Source organism: Hetaerina americana, unplaced genomic scaffold (genome assembly GCF_022747635.1).
Source record: "Hetaerina americana unplaced genomic scaffold, ioHetAmer1.1.p SCAF_6, whole genome shotgun sequence".
In the NCBI taxonomy this organism is placed as follows: Eukaryota; Metazoa; Arthropoda; class Insecta; order Odonata; family Calopterygidae; genus Hetaerina; species Hetaerina americana.
Window position 1 is genome coordinate 80002505 of NW_027287205.1, and position 20141 is coordinate 80022645.

The 20141-nt window shown below is 33.9% G+C and overlaps 1 protein-coding gene across 1 annotated transcript in view; it reads right to left on the reverse strand.

Annotated features, from left to right (window-relative positions):
- Positions 1–20141, reverse strand: part of LOC139695414 (apolipophorins-like) — an 82212-nt gene that overhangs the window by 51090 nt on the left and 10981 nt on the right. Inside the window, exons 2-17 of the mRNA XM_071594160.1 lie at positions 18018–18053; positions 17102–17346; positions 15637–15822; positions 14924–15073; positions 14556–14748; positions 12806–13073; positions 11747–11912; positions 11467–11649; positions 8646–8798; positions 6777–6924; positions 6254–6377; positions 5596–5755; positions 4459–4683; positions 2198–2380; positions 953–1140; positions 405–552 (exon numbers count right to left, since the gene is read on the reverse strand). Coding sequence (XP_071450261.1) covers positions 405–552; positions 953–1140; positions 2198–2380; positions 4459–4683; positions 5596–5755; positions 6254–6377; positions 6777–6924; positions 8646–8798; positions 11467–11649; positions 11747–11912; positions 12806–13073; positions 14556–14748; positions 14924–15073; positions 15637–15822; positions 17102–17346; positions 18018–18053 — 2756 coding nt within the window. The remainder of the gene's footprint in view (positions 1–404; positions 553–952; positions 1141–2197; positions 2381–4458; positions 4684–5595; positions 5756–6253; positions 6378–6776; positions 6925–8645; positions 8799–11466; positions 11650–11746; positions 11913–12805; positions 13074–14555; positions 14749–14923; positions 15074–15636; positions 15823–17101; positions 17347–18017; positions 18054–20141) is intronic.

The following is a 20141-nucleotide window of genomic DNA, read 5'->3' on the forward strand; positions in this document are numbered from 1 at the left end:
GATTTAAACTAACAATACTAGGCACAAGTTTATAAATTATTATTAATAGCTATGATAGTTGGTTAACAGTGTTGTAGACTTTTTAGAGTGAAACCCTTCTCACATTTATACTTTTTATGAAATGTGACTCATCATCAAATTTTCAATTTAAACTTGACATTGAAACAAGTGAAAAAATTGTGCCACATCAATTTTGTGTACTGCTCAAAACTTAAAATTATTTCCATGTCATTTAGCAAGGATTTTCATCAAGTTATGACCATTCTGAGAATATTCTTAAAATATTAATTCAAATTATCAAAATACCTTGGGTATTAATTAGGTCACATATAGCGATTGGTTTCTAGATCATTGTTATTCAAAAAATTGAGTCCAGTCTAAAATGATAAAAGAGCATATTCTACCTTGACTTCAACACCATGGCCATTTTCAAGAGCCTGAACATCAAGAGATAATCCAGTAGATGAATGAACAGTTCCCACAACTTCAAGTCCTGCCATTACATTGGAAAATGCATCAACAAACATAGCACCAGTAACTTCAACGGAAGCACTAAAAATGAAGAAGAACATTATAACAGATTTTGTGCTGAGTCAACAGCAAAAATTAGACAATTCAGTTATAACACATAGAAAATATGTACAACTCAAACAAATCAGTATAAACTGCAAGCTATGCATAATAAAGTGCACTAGATATCTGTAGGAATGAAAGTAAATAGTGGTAGGTTGAAAGAAATCCTAACAGCTCAACAGGAGTCAAAATGTTCTCAGAAGGGAGGAGTTAAAGTATGGCCATTTCTTAAAAACCACCACCTGGTGCATGGCCCTATGTGTCAATAATATAAATAATTACGATGCAATAATGCATAAAGATTCGAAAACCTACCAAACCAAGCAATGGTAAGTTTCATTTCACTTCCAGATATCATTGGCAATGAACAAGGACTCACCTTGGCATCAGCTTCAAATGGAATTTTGAATTTCCTGGATTTTTTAACATAGCTGGTATATCCATTTGAGACTCCACTTCCAGATCAACAGTGGAGTAAGCAGTTGCATCCAATACCAAAGAAAATCCAGCACCAGTTGGGTACACAAGCTGAGTGTCTAATAGTGCAACATTGGGGTTGACATCCAACTGTAAATAGACAAATTCAATTACAATGGTGTACACACTTACTTTGGTTAAGTTGGATTTATTCAAATAAAAAAATTCAACTGAATAGCCACAAAAATCAAGAGAAGTATCAATCTCTGAAGTAAATCTTCAGGGGCTGAAGAGAAAAGCATTTATAAACCACCAAGAACTATTTAAAAACAATTAATTATTTATATTTGAATAAAAAAATTCAAAATTATGGAAAATAAAATCATATAACTTCCTTTTTATTAGCAAATAGCTTCCAAACATAATTCATAAACTCACGCAGGGAACTTATGCATTGAAAGAAGCTTGTTGAAGAATGAATTGAAAGGCCATCAGAAGTTTACAAGGAAGAGTTATATGGGTGTGCTGTACAGAAAGGTGGGATCAATCAGGAAGTAAAAAGATAAAATCAGTGTACACTGCTTAAGATATGGTAAAGAAATTAGGTGACCAATTTTAGACAAAGGAATAGAATATGGCATAGATGAGGATAGTTTAGGACCAGGCAAACTTGATGGCAAAATAGTAAGCATAGTATGCATTCACTGCCTGCCATAAATAAACAATAGTATCACCAATTTTTCAAGATCTCAAACTTCAGGAAAGTTCACAGCAATGAAGTCTGAAACAATGATAATTAAAGGCGTCAAACTGTTCTAACCCTGAGTTCCTTAATATGTTATAGGTGCTATTGTGACAGCGCATAATACAGTTGAAGTACCTAGTACTGCATATTTCAATACTGTCAAGGTACTAAGGTGTAATCACATTACATTTCTCCAAGAATCATCTCTAGTTAACTGTGTAATCAATTTGATTTTCAAAATATTGGTTCCTAAATTATTACTTAGTATAAATATTTATTTTGGATGAAAGCTTTAATTTATAAGAACCCAAAACCAGCATAAAAATTGTGCTGAGGAGGGCAGTAGTCTGGGCCTTTGATTAACATCTTGTTTAACTCAGCAGGTACCACTCTAACAACTACGAACATATCACTCCAACACTTACAAACAAACTTCATCAAAGGGTGTGGTACATCACTCACCTTAAAGTTCTTTGCTTTGTTTATTCCATTGTCCACATGGTTAAAGAATTCATCGACCACAGATTTAACTCCCATTCCTGGAAGACCTCCGTGGTAGTTTGCCCAACCAACTTCGGAACCAAAAAGTTTTAGGTCAACATCAATATCCAGACTATGATCATCATGGTCCACTGAGTGGCCAACCTGAAAAAAAGAAAGAAGTAATATAATTCATAAAATTCACTAAAATGAGTACCTACTTGCTTGAGAAAAAGTGGCAAAATGGATAAGTAACAAATCAAAATTTTCCATCCCTTAAGTGTTTTCCCATTGGACTTCACCTACTTATCCCTAAATAAATTCACATTCTAATCAATACCAGCCACTTAAATGTCTTCCTATTCTCAGTCAAAACCACCAGCAAAACAAATTGATGCTTAAATGACAGAGAAAATGTTTCCAATTAACAAAATTATTGATACACACACACTCACTGCTGTGAAGAGCAGTATAAATGTTAAATTTACTGAAGATTAACGGAATTGGAGTGGATGGGGGAGGATGTATTGCCTTTCACTGGGACCAATGGAAGCCCTGCCAACCAGACAGCTGCAATCGTCAGCGCTCTACAGTAATCTATAATTCAATTATTAAATCAATTTTTCTGGAGCTACTTTCTTTTATGGATGTAAGAAACACCCAAATGGCATAGGCATTTTGTTAGCAAGGTAACTTTTTGCTAGACTCACACTATTATTTAAAAGGTGGCTTATGCACAGAACAATTCTGCCTTAGCATTTTTAAGCCAATTAGTTGCTTTTGGTTGTGGTTTTAACAGATTTTTCCTGTATTTTTCATTATCATCAATAATGGTATGCATTTTTAATCAGGAATATTACAGTTTTCCCCCTTCTCTAAGTCCAAAAAATTGAAACTATCTCTACTACATGAGCAGTTCTAGCAGAGTTTTATTTTTTCCTTGAAGGCTATTCAGAAAATCAAGGGTCAGCGTGCAATCGATTTATGATAACCATAATTGCTTAAACACAGTCTTTGGGTTCATTTGAATGTATAACCCAAAGTCTTTGGGTTCATTGTGTCAATGTTTTTGCCAGTATGGAGGATGCAACAATTATAAAATTTTAAATAACATTTAATGAAGGTATACTTTGACTTAATTACATGTTAGGCTTTAAATCACATTTTAGGCAGCCCTAAAGTAATTTCTTGCACCTTTAACTTTACTCATTTCTTTATCAATTATCTTTGCTAATCTGTAAGTCTTTCCAGAGATTACTGCAAACCAATGTACCTTGTTAATTTTATTATGACACAATACAACCTAAATATTCATGTTATCTTATGCTATGTTAAAGAAAGAGTAAATGATCTCTTGAGAAGGTCCAATGTACATTAATACAAAACAAGAAACAGACAAAAGCTAAATACCTCATATTTTCACTTGGCTTAGACCCAAGACTTCGTGAAATGCATGTATCTCATTATTTAATAAACAACCAGTTTCTGTGTTTAGCATCAATATTTCAACATCTAAAACCAAGCAGCACTTCTGACTATCAACAAAGCCTTTTTGTATACACAATGAACTTTTGAGACTAACACAAAGGACTTGGTTTTCAAATAAAATGTGTATGAATATATTTAAACTCTGTTTAAACCATAAACACAGAAATCTGGTTCGTTTGGTAGGTGATGGGTAGAATTCACCCAGTACTAAGCCAGACGGCATGTGAAATTCACACATCAAGGTAGGGGGGCCAGGTCCTTTCCCTGTGCCAGTTATGGTTTCCTAGGAAGATCTGGTACCCAAAAAATCTCATAGCTTGGGTGGAGCTGCAGGTGCCCAGAGAGATTTTCCCAGGAATCGAACCTGGGCCCTACGGTCAGTAGTCCAGCACTCTACCCCTGGACTACCGCGACCCACATACTCTGTTTAGTGCTTCAATATTTTTAACATCCTATTGTGGCATGTAATAATTTAATGATAAATTATTATCATGATTTCATTTTCATAAAGGAGATGGCATATTATGCCTCCCTTCTCATGGATGGGTAGGAGAGATAATTCTGCCCCAATCCTGAGTCATATTCACTATCTATACAGCAGTATAGCTAGTTTAATTTGAAATATTATTTTTCATTTGCTTTTATTCATATCGAATCATGAAAATTTGCACAAAATCTGTGTAATTTCAATGAAAACACTACTCCAATTATCTCCTATTGATTGGAATGACTCATTATTATTCACTCATGCATACCTTCTTCCCAATAGCATCAACCATTTCCCTGGTGGCATGGCGAGCTACTCGTTTGCCCTTTCCTCCGGTTGTCTTCTTCACATGCTCTTTCACATGGTGCAATACATCCTCAAATTCTTTACGGGCCTCTTCTGCAATTTCCTCTGAGCTATGCTTTTCAAAGTAACCTCGGGGCCCAAGAAGAGACTCAAGCATGAAATCCACATTTTCAGCACGGACGCCAACCTTTGAAAGTAGAGTATTTCATGTTACCTAATTATATATAGTAAAAAAGTTTGAGAAAGTGCTGAAAACACAAGTAAGATTAATATAAAAATATATAAAAAGGCTGACCATTTGGTAGAATGAGTTTTAAATCAATAAAGCAGACACCAATGTTTGAAGCTGTCAAAGTATACAGCAAACTTGAGTAAACATGAAATAAGCTTTACACGGAATCCAAATTCGTAAGTTGATGAAGTAAAGGTGACAATTGAAAACTTCATTGAAAAACTGCCTTCAAGGCATTACTGATCATGGCTTCATTATATGAAGAGTATTTCACAGTTCATATTTATGAGGTCTAAGAAATACCACTTTCAATCATTACATATTAAATTCATTAAAATAAATGGTATTACAACTATGGTGGATGGAGTAGGTGCTAAGCTCTAAATCATACTCCATTTAGAATTTCTGTAATTTGGTATCAAATTAATGTACCTGTACAAGAAATTATTATGAAAAAGGCTTCATGTTCTCCATTTTTTGCTCAAACCCATAAAATAATATTTAAATCATTTCTTCTCAATTTCCTTTTTCATTAAAACCATTTAAAAAACAGAATAATTTTGTCCATATAGTAGGCTCTAAGTTAGCTGTAAACATTATTAAGTTCATCCATACTTTTATTTCTTGAAATCATAGTTTTATCTTCCTTTAGTCACCACCCAAAATTTCTAAATAACCTATAAATTACTCAAAATCAATAAAATCATTAATTACTAGATACGTTAATAAAAGAGCACTAGAAATGACTACAAAATAGCTACGACAAGAAAAAATCTCTTAAATTCAGCGTTTTAGCATGGTATAAAATATGCATAGAGATATTTGAATTAATATGAATGCATTTATTATTTTAAAAAACCACCTTACCTCAAACAGATTTATATTGTGGCCAAACAAGTTTGTCGTGAGATTCAAATTTGCAGATCTAGGCACAAAGGATTTCTGGGAAAAGATGACATTACCCTCAGCGGATGTTGCCAAGTTGAGGCCATCCATGGAGTATGACATTTCATAAGCACGAGAGAACCTTAAAAAAAGAAGCATTCATAAATCACAAGTGTATTTTTAAGTATGAATTTGCTATTTAAGTGCAGAGAATAAAATGTTTTTAAATTTCTTTTCTGCTCAATAATTTACTCTTATGCCACAGTTAAGTTCCACTTTTAATTGCTGATTAAGTGGAAAATTTCTGGCACATGATATGCCTACTCTGTGGTGCATGAACATCTTAAACTGCCCTTTGTATGCATTCAAGGATGATTTGTACAATGTCACTGTTTTGAGTAACTCTGTGGTATGTCATTAAAAACAGAGATTATGATCACTATAAATTAGCAGTGTCACAGAAGAGTAGAGCATAAAATTTCCTCCATGCACTGTCCCCAAGTAAACTTTTCTGAAAATATTAGCAGTTTTGTGATGTTTTGCTAAGCTGAATTTATAAAAACTTACTGCAAAAAGTTTTTAGGGCATCAAATTGCATAAGAAAAAATTCATTTTTTCAGTAAAACATCAAGAAACTTACTTGGTGACATCAACTGGATAACGTTTCTTGGGTCTAATTCCTGCCAAGAAATGCTTTGCACTTGCATGATCAGGATTAGATGATGTGCGCAGGGCAAAAAGATGTGAGGAAACAAATGATCCAACTGCAACAACAATCATGACAAGAATTAAAACTTGAATTCATAACAGTAGTTAATGGTTTCCTATTGCACACATATATCAGTTTTGAATTACATGACCAGTGGTAAAAAATTCAATGACAAAACGTGAGAATAATTCCAATTGATTTAGGAAATAAACATCATATTAACCAACCCAAAAAACCTAAAATATTATTTACAATACTAGGTACATTTTATAGTTCTTAGAATATATCAACATTTATATGCAAATAATAGCCTGATGTGGAATGATCATAAATATTTTTTCTCCCAGAGGCATTTTGATTTAGCATCTACATGATCTTTGCCACATCCTCCTAAAATCTCAAAATCACTTACAATTATGACAGTTGAAAAAAAATAAAAAAGAAAAAGTCTTACCTTGATTTAAAGGCTCACCATCCATCATTTTTTTAATAGCGGTGGCCACTGTTTCACAAGGGCATTCAACAACAGCTAGATAGGCTTTGATGCTCAATTCAGAATCTATTTCCTTGTTATTCATCATTTCAAGGGCTGTCTTCTTCAGCTGTAAATAGTATTGATGAAGACATTGTGGTCAAATTTCCAAGGCCATAAAAGCACTTCCATCATTGGTGTTTTAGTTTTAAATCTGGGAATACACTTAATAAAATGCTGTCTCTTATGTGTATATGTTAGTTAAATAACCAAAAACATTAAATATAAAAGCAATACAGCCAACCAAATCCTGATAACTAAAATAACAACATAAATATCATCATATTAAAAGGGAATCACTTTTTTTATTCCAAGACAAGAAAAATTTTTCACACCATATATTCAAAGTTTATGATGCAAAAATATGAATTATCCTGCAGACGGGAAACAATTGTCTTTCCCATTGTATTTCCAAATTTTTTTATATTTCCAAATTTTGATAAATCATCCTTACAGATGGACTTTTATCCTTTATTACAGATCGTAATGGGTAAAAATATGTGTATATGTAAGGGGTTTACGAAGGCCTCCCGAGGCCAACTTAAGACGTTCACAGTGAATCACAGTTCAAGGTGAACATTTGAATGCTGCACCTTTTCAAAGCTCCTCTGTTAGGATGAGATGCACAATAAATGGCATGGCCAAGGACTGATAGGTAAATATGCTCCATTAATTCAGGGAGAAGGAGCACCAACAACAGCAAAATTGTATTCATTTTTTAAACATTATTAATGTTTCCTCAGCTGCTCAAAAATATCATAGATACTACTGTTAAATCGATTTAAATTTACAAATAAAGATGTATTTCAAGCAACCAGAAGATATATGCAAAATGACTAATAACATTGTGCCATACCATTGCCTTTTAGTAAACATGACAGGAGGGAAAAATTGAAAATTTTCAAAAGTTAGTTTAGGATTTTGCATACTCTTTTACTATTTATTTCCAACAGCTAATTTTGATAGCTTATTAAAACATACATGATAAGAGAAGTTAAATATCTAACATTTTCACCATAACTTAACGATGAATACCTAATGAATACGATAAAAAAGTAATGCCCAATCTGATTTCATGAGAATCTTTCAGCATAACTTTTTTTGGTTTATGATAAATGAATGAAATCCACATTGCATCCTAAGCACTCATAGCCCTGCAGCATATCAGCAGTTCAAGTTATTATAAAATTTTATATGAATTTCAATTAGTTTGATTGAGTAAATTCCCAATTTCACATTATGGTTTCCTCTTCATTTTCATGCCTGCCTTTCTACTTTAGTATTATTAATTTATCCCAAGCTTCCATCTTTTTGCAATATGCCAATAAGTTTCACTTAAGACACTCAATTTGCAAAATAACTGCAGATAGGCAAACCTGTAAAAGACTGCTTTTGTTTTAATTTAAACCATTTGACTGTTATTTGGGACTTCTACAGATTAGGTGCAGAGACACAACCAATAGAAAATACAAACTTCTCAAAATTACTCATCAACATTTCTTTTTGTTTTTATGTAGGAAAGGGATAGATAAACTTTGTCAGCCTTTCAAGCAGTCCATTAATTTTCATTTAATTCTTGGTGAAATAATCCATTATCATGTACAAAAGTAGTCAATAAGTGTTTGAGAGATTTTGAGAATTAGTATGTTGCCCTAAACAATGGTGGAGAGAATTGTACCACTTCTAACAAGAATGACTTTTTGTGAATTTCTTTCCTATAAATTTGAAAACTCGAGTCTAGTTTAATAATAATTTAAGAGAGAACATGTAAATCTATTTTAAACTATAAACCTTTGGTTGACAAGCATCTCCATGGAAAGTTTCCAGGGCTGCAACTCGAACTCTAGTTGGAACCTCTGTGTTGATGGCACACTTCATAACGGCATCAGCAGCTTCACTTGTTAATTTCTTTGTGTTTTCAAGACCTTTGAGAGCTGCGATAATCTGAAACATTTAAAAAATACTACCTCATTTATGTGGACTCAAAATATTTTATCATTGGCATTGTCATAAGTTCAAAGTCTAGATGAAAGCACTTTTAATTAAACATAAATGTAAAAAAAATGATTGATTTGGGCTTAAAAAACCATAAGTGAACAATTTGAGACAGAAGTATTTCATTTACCGTCTTAAAACCATGGCTGTGTAAATGATTTGAATAACTACAGACCAATAGCCGTCCAAAATACATTTGCTAAAATATTCGAAAAAGCCATGTATATGCAAATAGCATCTTATCTCGAAAAAAACTTCCTACTTTCTAATTCTCAGCATGGATTTAGATCGGAAAGGTCTACCACAACTGCCATATGTCAGGCAATCGACAGCATACTTAATTCATTAGATGCTAAACACAAAACTCTTGGAATGTTTTTTGACTTGTCAAAGGCTTTTGATAATGTAAACCACAATAGACTACTAATTAAACTCAATAGAATAGGAATTAGAGGAAGTCCTTTAAACTGGTTGAAGTCCTTTATTCATAATCGCACTCAAAAAGTAGTGTTATCAGTTGATGGGTCAAAATATTCATCCGAAGCATACCAAGTTAACAAAGGTGTTCCACAAGGCTCAACCCTTGGGCCACTCCTCTTTCTGATTTACATCAATGACCTACCTAACTGCTTACCAAATAATGATGGAATAATACCAGTGTTGTACGCTGACGACACTAATATAATAATATCAACACAAACATATCCCAGCCTTGTGGAAAAAGCTAAGTCTGTCACACTTGCTATAAACAAGTGGTGTACAGACAACCTTCTAGACTTAAATGTAAATAAAAGTAAAATAGTAAACTTTACACACAATAAGAACATATCAGATGATCTGCTGGTAAAAATCAATGACCTATCAATTGAGCGTGTGACAGAATGCAAATTTCTAGGTATTTCTCTATGTGCAAATATTTCTTGGGATACTCATGTAAAAGCCCTCCAACACAAGCTCAGTTCAACTTGCTACTTATTAAGACACCTGTATGAAACTACAAGTAAAACTGTACTACTCAATTTGTACTATGGGGAAATTTACTCAAATATAACCTACAGTATAATATTATGGGGATCAGCTGCTATTTCTCAAACCATCTTTAAAATGCAAAAGAAAGCTATTAGAATCATCGCCAGGAAACCTTACAATGCTCCATCAAGGCCTATTTTCCATGAATTAAATTTGCTACCACTCCCATGCATCTACATTATGTTTTTAATTCTATATATAAAAAATAACATCGGCAACTATTCTCTTAACTCTGCCTATCATCATCATTACACCAGAGGCAGGAATGACTTCCATTATGGGAATATAAGAACTAAAGCATTGAAATTAGGACCCAATGAAATGGGCATCAGATTATTTAACAAACTACCCAAAAGTATCAAGGATACACAGGGAACTGCCGTATTCAGGCATAAACTAAAAAGATATCTACAACGCAATATGTTTTACTCGGTTGATGAATATCTCAACAATATTCCCGACCAGTAAGTTCATACTTTTAGTTTCTAGCAATGGTAATGGTATGATTCATGTTTGTGATCAATGATTTTTCTGAATTTGATATTGTATGTGCATGTTACAGCCGATGTTCATGGGTTTGTACCAAACACTTATGTAACTATGAGCATCTATTCTTTTATGTATCTTAACTGAGCCTGTGTCTTTGCTCCTCATTGACGTGCCTTATATCATGTACATACTTCACCCACCTGGTATTTTTGTATTGTGATCTCTGGGCAAATAAAAGGTAATAATAATAATAATAATTTTAACCCACAGATTCTTCAGAATTGCATTAAAAATTATCTGAAAGTATGTCTAAGTTCACATCAAATATTTATACCCAATTTTGAACTTTTTAATGGAAGTTGTCCTAAGATAATAATGGAGGTTTTAATGGAGGTTGTCCTCACATAATTTTTTTTTTAATTCAGGGAGAGATACACCAAGTTAACAACATTTTCAGAAATATACACACACACACACTAGTTATGACTAGAATTAATAGCAAGTATGTATATACTGATAATTAATTGATACAGGGGGACTTGGTTGATTATTCCACATCAAATTATAAAGGAATGACTGTTTACCACATGAAGAAGTTGGGATGTGGAGCTATTGGCTCTTAAGCAATAGAACTAGGGGAAAAATTAAAAAAAAACCTAGAGAATATGCATGGATGATTTTAAATATCGATATTTAAGATCCTCCACATATTTCCTTTTTCCATGTGCTATGCCATTATCAAAACATTAAAGTTATTTCCTCTCCAGATACAACTATTACCCATTTTCAGTCCTGGTAATTAGCACATAGTGATTTATCTTTTCCACTATCAGCATGAATTCATAGATTTACAATTTTTATTTTGCTCATTTTTTAGAAAAAAGAAACTTGGAATATTATTTTACTGAAAAATGACAATCCCTCAACGATTCATTAAGTAAATCTTTTGTAAGAAACTGCAGGAGATACCACAACAATTAATTTTAACCACTCATCATCTTAACCAGTCATCCACTAATGTGATTTTTATGCATTGAAATTATTGCAAGTAAATCTTTTATAAAGTCAACATAGTTCTAAACTTATTGCATGATCTTACCTCATTTTCATGAACCCTATTTAGTGGTTTGCAACCATTGCCCAACTTGTGGGCAAGTTTCCCAACCAGAATCTTGTACTCAGTCACTGTGTCATCACATTGATGTTCAGCGCAATAACGTCCAACAAGGGCACCAGCTCCAAGGTATGCTTCAGATGGCAACGATGGTGATTCAAGCAGAGACTGTCAAAAAAAATTGATTTGTAAATGCAAAAGCTCCTAACTTGAAAGCGAAGCAGTTAGTCTATGCATATAATGCAAATTTATTGTGAAAACTCACAGCAACGGCCTTCATGGATCCACGAGTGGCATGGCGGATGAAGGAAAATCCCATGTAGAAGAGCCTGGAAAGCTCAGGTGAGAGCTCTTTTGCATTCATTATCTGTACCACGGTTTCAATTGATTGACCAGTGCCAGTTTGGAACAGAGCATCTAGAAAAACACTCCTTGAGGAATGAATGAAAGTTTAATATCAATCAAATGCAGGAAAAAATAAAAGAACAGGCCGGAGAAAACCCACAGATTTTTCTGGTTATGTTTTCATGGCCTATTGCAACTAGTAAATTCTATTTAATAATTATCATAGCAAAGAAATAAATGTTAAATAGATACCCCTCTGCTTTCAGAATGTTTACAACACCTACTATTGTAAGTCATGAGTAAGTACGATGAATAAAATTAAATACTTTTGGGGGGTTTAAGAATTTAGAAATCACTGACAAAGTTTTTAAGTTGTGTTAAGGTGCTTTATGGCAAACATTTTAGCATAGACCTTCCCAAAAGGGATTTAGGGCTCAGTTGAAATCTTTTCAATTAGTTTATTCCATTTCAAAAACCCATAACATACAATCACTTAAAGAAGCTCCCAAAAAGGTAAATTTATTTTCTTTCCATTGCAGTTTGATTTGAATGATTCACTCAAATAGCCATTGGCAATTGGCATATTAGATAAGGGGCTGGTTTCTCAAAGCTACAAGTCAGTTTACAAGTCCTTGTAATTTGGACAATGATGCAGCAACACTTGTTACTTTCCCATGCTATGCAACATGCAACCTTGAAAGTTTTATATTAACTTAAGACTGTTTTCAGAGGAGTTTCAAACAGACTTGCAGCTTTGAGAAACAAATCACAGTTGAGTGAGTTTCAACATTTTATGTTATGAGCTAATCTACTAGTTTAAAGAGAACGTTTCATTGCACTAAAAAAATCATTTTTAAACACATTTGCTACATTTTTGAATGCCATCGAAATTTTGAATCAAAGTGATTGCATCCAATCAGTGACTTTTGCATTTCAATCCAAGTAAAATTAGGTATTCTTTCAACCAAAATGTACGTACTTGGCAACTTTCTTGTTGGTGAATCCGGCCCCAGCTTTCACTTGGGAATAAGCACCCATCAGGACCTCTGCAGATGCATATCGCATTACTCGGGTGAGTCCACGAAACAATCCGGCTGATTCAGAGCTAGCTCCTCCACTGAGAGATTTCTCAGCAGCTTTGAGGGAATGGATGACATGTTCAACACTTGCATGATCTTCAGGGTTAGCACCACCAAAATTCCATTCGTGGGAATCGAAAAGGATTGGCTTTGGATGACCATTGGTAACTGTAAAATTACAATGAGAAAGAATTTTTAATTAAGTTATGAACATATATTTCATATTAATCATAATAAACTCAAATGCTCCCCATAAAAATTGTTCTCTAGAGAGAAAACTAGTTTGATAACACTTGGAAGTTAAACAAGATTCTTAGACCACCTAAAAAAAATGTTTAATAGTATTAGTCCTTTTCTAGGCAAACAAGAAAATGAAGCTAATTTTATATGAGTATTATGCATACAATATTAATTGGAAATAAAATTATATTTTAATTCTGCTGCCTTTTTCTTGTCCTAGAAGTTCATGTAAAGAAGAGTTCATGTAGAGTTTTTTAAAAAAATATTGATTTAGATTTGAATTATTATGATATAATGAATTTAAAATAACAAAGCTATGTTCAATCTCATGAATAAATGCAAATAAACAAGTTAAATAAGTAACCTTCATATCCTTGAAAAATATCAAACTGAAAAATGTAATTTGGATACAACAATTGTTTTTCAGATAAGCAAACTCAATTAGGTGGCAGATTGGAAGGGACACAGACACTAGTGCCTAGTGGCATGTGGATATAACAATGAAATAAGTACATAGACCAACTAAATTAGAATGTACTAAAAAAATGGTTTAAAATAACATAAAAATTGAAATAAAAAAAGGAATAACCAATTGATGTAATTCACATTCCTTACCAAATACATATTTTTAAGTCCCTTAATACAGCAAGAAATGCCAATCCCTTCAGAGCCTATTGCCCATGAGTATTTAGATTAAAAAATATTAGTGGCACCATCAATGCAATGGCTGATAGATGAGCAGTCTGAGATGAGAAAGTATGATTTTTTTGTGACCTAACCTCTCCTCTTCTGTGGCCTTCTAATTGATGATTTGTCTTTGTAACTCCTAAACTTCCACTTGCACCTTAGTCTCCACCCTCAGCCTCACACCCTTATTCCAAAAGTAAAAGTATCGCACCTTGTTCTCTTGCCCCGACGATTCATAAAACATACACACTTATATTTGCATCTAAATATGTCAGAAAAACTCTACCACTGTGGCCGCAGACATTTGGAAGAATTAGGGATAATGAGATTATGATAAAAAGATAAAACTTAAAAATTATAATACTAGGCTTAAAGGTGAACACTTATTGGTTCTAGACTCACGTGAACCATCCTTTATTAAGCAAATTTTGATCAAGCATATTCAAAGAATAGACAGGAGGAGGTGAAGAGTAAACAAGTGGATTAGGTTATGCTAGAACAGGACAGAGAAGGTTATAGGGACTGGGGGATGGAGTCTTTCAATAGTTATGCAAGGTGTGAGAGTGTTTGCAGGTCCCATGGCATTTCCAATTGCAGGAGGAGGGAGATTTGCATAGGATCAAGAAAGTTTTACATACCTATAAAACTAAGTACGTGCATACAAGAGTAAATAAGCATATGCAGGCATGCCAGCATGAGTGAGATATTCAAATAAAGTCTCACCAGGTGGGGCTGGACCAGGTTGATGTTTGACAAGTGTGAGGCGAGTGGTGACGGTTGTTTGTGCTCCAGATGCACCATTTGCAAATGGACGGAATAGATAGGTTTCTTGACCAACTGCAGAGGTAACTACCTTGTCCTTGATGGTCTGCTCAACTTGAAGGTTGGACTGAAGTAGAGGGGTTGATTGAAGATCCTAGGAAAAAAATCACCAAAAAAATCTAATTTATTCTCGTGAAAAAAATTGATTATGACAACACATAAGCATCAAATTAAAAAATATTAACAAAACCAATCTTGGGACACCAACCGTTATTCTAAAACAAAAACAATAAGAAAGTCTTCAAAATTAGAACATCAAAGGAGCTTACCGAAGGACCATCATAATGGGCTGAATGGAAAATGTTATGAATATCTTCACGATGCCCACAGCGGTTTAAGTTTCTACGCTTTGTCACCTTAAGTACACTACCTTCTTCATGATAGGTAAAATCTGTTGGGCAGGTACCAAAAATATCAGTCTGAAATAATGAAAAAAAAGGATTATTACAAATTGCAGTAAAATAAACGCTAAAACAACTACTAATGAAGCATGTTCTTAAATACTTTTAATATTCCAATTCAAACCAAGAATTACCCTCTTAATTTTTGCCCCTGTCTTTGTTCATTCAAAACCAGAATATTACAGAAATACATACACAGATTTGAATAAAATTTCGCTAAGGAGTGGATAAATATTCATAAAACTTAGGCCAATAAAAAATGGGAAATTTTTAAAATAATAAATTCAAAACATTAACAAGAAGTCCAGGATTAGCCAAATTGATATCTCAGCACAATGCCTCATGATTTTCACCAATTAATGACGTGAGTTTAATTATGATGTTCAAAAATCTAAACCATTTAATGGCCTTTTGTTTCATATGGCTATGCCATCTAGATCACATCAATATGTCAAAGAAAGAAAAAACTGTTGCCATTTCATGACTCATATGGCTGAATATTTCACTACTTTCTAATTATGTGGATTTTGCCTAATTGACCTTCTTAGCAGATTATAAAATGTTTTTTCACAAAACTTTACCTCATGGAGAGTTACAGATCCAGAAGATTGTACTTTAGACACTTGGCTGAGTGACAGAATGGCACGTTTCACATTGACATTCACTGGGGTATCACCATCTTCAACACAGAGTTCATCACCCAGGTGACCATTGTTCCAGGTGAACCCAAGTGGATGACTCTCACAGCTGGCAAAATCTTGGAATTTCTAGAAGAGTCAGTCAATAGAAAAAGTCAGATTTACAACATGGGATTTCCTTGCTCATTTAAAAATTATATTGAAATCTACTTCCAATCATCATGAAAGCTTGACATGATCCATGCCCGCAGATTCATAGATGTCATAAAATATTTTTTATGGTTGGATTCTGAATATCTATTTTTCATTATTCATTTAAAGTTCCAAATAAGTATAAGGTACCCGAGTGATTAAACAGATAAAAAATTGCAATGGATACCAGATCAGTTTATCAAAATTCATGGTTATTCACGGTTGTCTACGGTTGAACATTTTTCAGGATTCTTGGTACGATCACTTATTATTAATAATATTACTTGGTTGTCACTAATTATTAATTTAAAATTGGAGGACGCAGCATTAAATACTCCTTAACTCACTGGTATTTTCATTGTTGTCACAAAAAAGTTTCAAATATACACTCATTGATTTTTAAGGCATATTTAATTGTATACATTAGATAGGATAGGTTTAGATAAGTAATGCAAACACCATGATTTTTCTTGAGATTCTCTATTAGAACTGTTGCCAAATTTTAATGAAATCTTATTGAATTAAAGCAACGATAGTTCCATTGCCAATGATATGATATTATAGCCAAGGAAACTTGAGGCAATACTCAAAGCACATATGGGCCAGATACATTAAATACTAATTCACACTTATGAATGAAGAAATAAAGGAACTGAAAAATGAAAATGTAACATGGGAACTTTCAAATGGTTAAAATTGACATGCTCTGATCACAAAGTTACATCTTCATGAGAAAAAAGTAAAAGTGAATCTATGCTGTCAGTATTTTATATAAAATAATCAATGGTTGAGCAAAGGATGCTCACTAGCTAGCTAGTGAACTGTTATACCAATTGGTTACCATTCCGATGATATTGCAGTTTGTATGATAAGTATAACCTAACAAAATATACCCTAGTAAGGGGATATAATAACTACACACAATACAATGCGCATAAATTACAACATGAGATGGTTAAAAAAACACCAACGGCAGTAATCGCTTCATAATAAATACTACAGCATGTGGGATTTCCAAATTCGCTCCCCATAATGTCCCATTAAGTTCCATAATTCGGAAAATAAGCTAGGGTTTAGCTAGAGACCCCCAGAGGAGTCACCAATATTACACCCCAATCAATGACCAAATGCCGTCTCTTAGTATACCAAACTATCAGATAACAGGCTACAAGCGATTATTTATGGCTGCATATGATGATTCTATCATTAAACTCACCTTTCCATCAGCTCCAGTCACTTGGACATGAAGGAGCTGCATAACATGGTTGCAGTCAGCACCAGCATGAATTTCTGCCTGCCCAGAGATGTGCACCCTCTGTCCCCCTGGTGCCTTATCTCCCCCGGATTTCTCATCCTCACCAGTCACAGCTGCACCAGGGACACTTGTCTCCGTAGTTGCCTCAAAGTTGTAAACATAGGTGTGACCAGGCTGGACGTTGAATTTGAAGTCATGTTGAGGGGCTGAGAAGGAAAATGAACAAACTATTTAAAGAATGCTGCAAAGCAGTAACTTTGGAATCCCTCTGATTCCTGGATGCTAACATGTTGGCATGATCATTTGAATAATATGTGAACATCATTAATAAAATGTTCTAAAGCTCAACTTAATGAGAATTCATTAGCTTGTGAATCATGGCTTTCACCAGCCATGTAATTTCTCCAACTGACGATGTCACTTATTATTGAAACCAATATTACTGAGATAAGTTAACTATGACAGCTATAGACTGCTTACTTGTTCCGTGTGAGCATTTTTATTATCAAGAAAACTTAATAGTTGAACTCTGGAAGAATTAGGCAACATAATACCTATAAGCCAAGTCAGAAGTGCCCATGTAAGGCCAAAGGAGGCAAAGAAAAATATTATCACTTCTGGGAGTAGAATTGAAAATAATGAAACAAACTTGAAATTGAAAAATGTGACTAGCAAACACATTTAAACATAGTTTTGTTCGTGGAAGGATAACATAAAGGATGGCGTAAAAGACAGAGCAATTTAAACACATCAAGTCTTCATTGGAATGCTAATTGATTAAATTTTCAGCAATTTTAAATGCTGGAGGAATAAAAGAATTTTTATTTGAGGAATTTTTACTTTTCTTCAAATTCGAGACGGCTTCAATCAAACTCACCATTTTTGCATCCCTGGGAGCATGTCCTGGGAGAGTCTGCAATGAATAATATAAAGAAATAATTAATTGATGCTGAGCTTTAACATATCTCAGAGAATTTAAAAAATATGTACCACTCGCATGATTAAACATTAAATCAAGTGGGTGAAATATATTATTTCTGTCTAGTGAGGATAAAAAAAAATGCATCACTCTTCTGAGAGGTCTCAATATTCTGTGAGAGATTTTTGGGAAATTACTGTTTGACAAACTGAGTGAATAAAAATAAACTTCCGTTGCAAGCTAGCCAATATAAATTTCATTACTTTTTCAACTATAAAATTAGGTATTAAAAAAACCTTCTGAGCATTGATACTTGAGTTATGCAAGGGCATTTCTGATTAATTTAATGTTTAAAAAATTTCTCCTGGTCGCCAGAGACCAAATCTCTGCATTTTAAAGTAGTTTATATCTTTACTAGGAATTTGCACTGATGCGTCTATGCTTGAGCCAGTCAACATCCTAAATATTTTTCGCATTTCTCAATATGTAGAACAAGATTGTAGTAGAAGATACTGGTTGATAGGCAACCACCAAAAGGCCAGTTTCCACGCGCGATAAATGATCTTTTGAAGAGTTTCCAACGGCGTTATAAACTCCATTATCAACAAAAAGCGCCCTCTAAAGAATTGGCAGTATCTCAGCTAAATGTTTACCGAGAAATTAATTACCTCTACCCTTTAATTGCCGCCACCAGGGCTTACTCATCAAAAGCGGCAGCGAATCAAACACCCGCGTATTGAGAACCGTATACCCTCATAACAGAAAGGAAGATACCAACAGATTGGGTACCCCATTACACGGGAGTAGAGATTGATCCTCCCGGAAGTATTCTCATATTTGATGAAAACTATCACATACTTCCATAGATTTCTACGGAGTTAGAAAAAGCTTTCCAGTCAGTAGTCTGGATACCAGGCTACGGGTGAACGGATCTGAAGGATAGATTCGTGTATGGGTAATCCGAATAAAATGCAGTACTAATATGACTGTTACACTACATGAACGAGTGCATGTTCTCTTTGTGCCGGAATCTTAAATATTTTGAGAGATTTGACAATTGACAAAATCAGGCTGTGATTTGTTTTACTTTCTGCTAAAGAAAAAAGGAAGTCCCAGTGGTTAAATAATAGTCGGATTATAATAAAAGAAAGTTAAAGGGGACAAAGATTTGTTTAAGGACTTTGAACAGTTGCAATGTATTCTTTTAAAAAAAGTCATGTGTGAATGACTGGGCTACATTTTAAGTTCCTAATAAAATTGTAGATTTTGACGACAGTAACCATTGCACCTAAATTTATTATTAAATATTTATTGCAGGGGTATGAAACTTATGATAAAATATCTTCAATTATTAACTGGGTTAACTTTCAAGCTAATTCTAATCTTTCAATCTAATTCAATCAAACTAACAGGGTTAACTTATGTAGTTAGTCTGTGACGTACTCTGTGTGTAGTCTAAGTCTGTGACGGGCGCATGAGGTGGGCTTGGGCATCTTGTGATTATTTGGGACCTGTGTGCCACCTGACACTGTCTATCAGCACATGTGTCCTTTTAATAATAATAATCAACGTCGCGAAAGCAGATGGTGCCCCAAAAGGGAAGAATTGGCTTGGGTGATGCAGCGGTTAGCCTTCGGGGAAAAATTTAGAAACCGGCAAGAATGGTTTACACCTGTGGTTCTCAAAAACTTCTAACTCATTACCTTCCTTTCGAAATATTCCAGATTGTCTCCCTTTCTAGGACGCATGGTATAAATCAATGGTGCATCCAACATAATATGCATGCAATACCGAAAATCTGTAATGTTTCTGTATTAGTTCATATGCATTCACTTAAATTAGTGCGAAAAAGATTATATCAGAATTTAACAACAATAGAAAATTCTGATGGATTGCGAAACATAAATACAAATTACAAATTAAATTTCTTATATAAATTAGAAGGACTTCTCCTAAGCAATGATACTGAAAATGTCTAACAACCCTCATCGTACTACGGTAGGAGAGATCATGTAAATAAAATTAGAGAGATTTACTATAGAACAGATAGATTTAATATGTCATTTTTCCATGAACGACAAG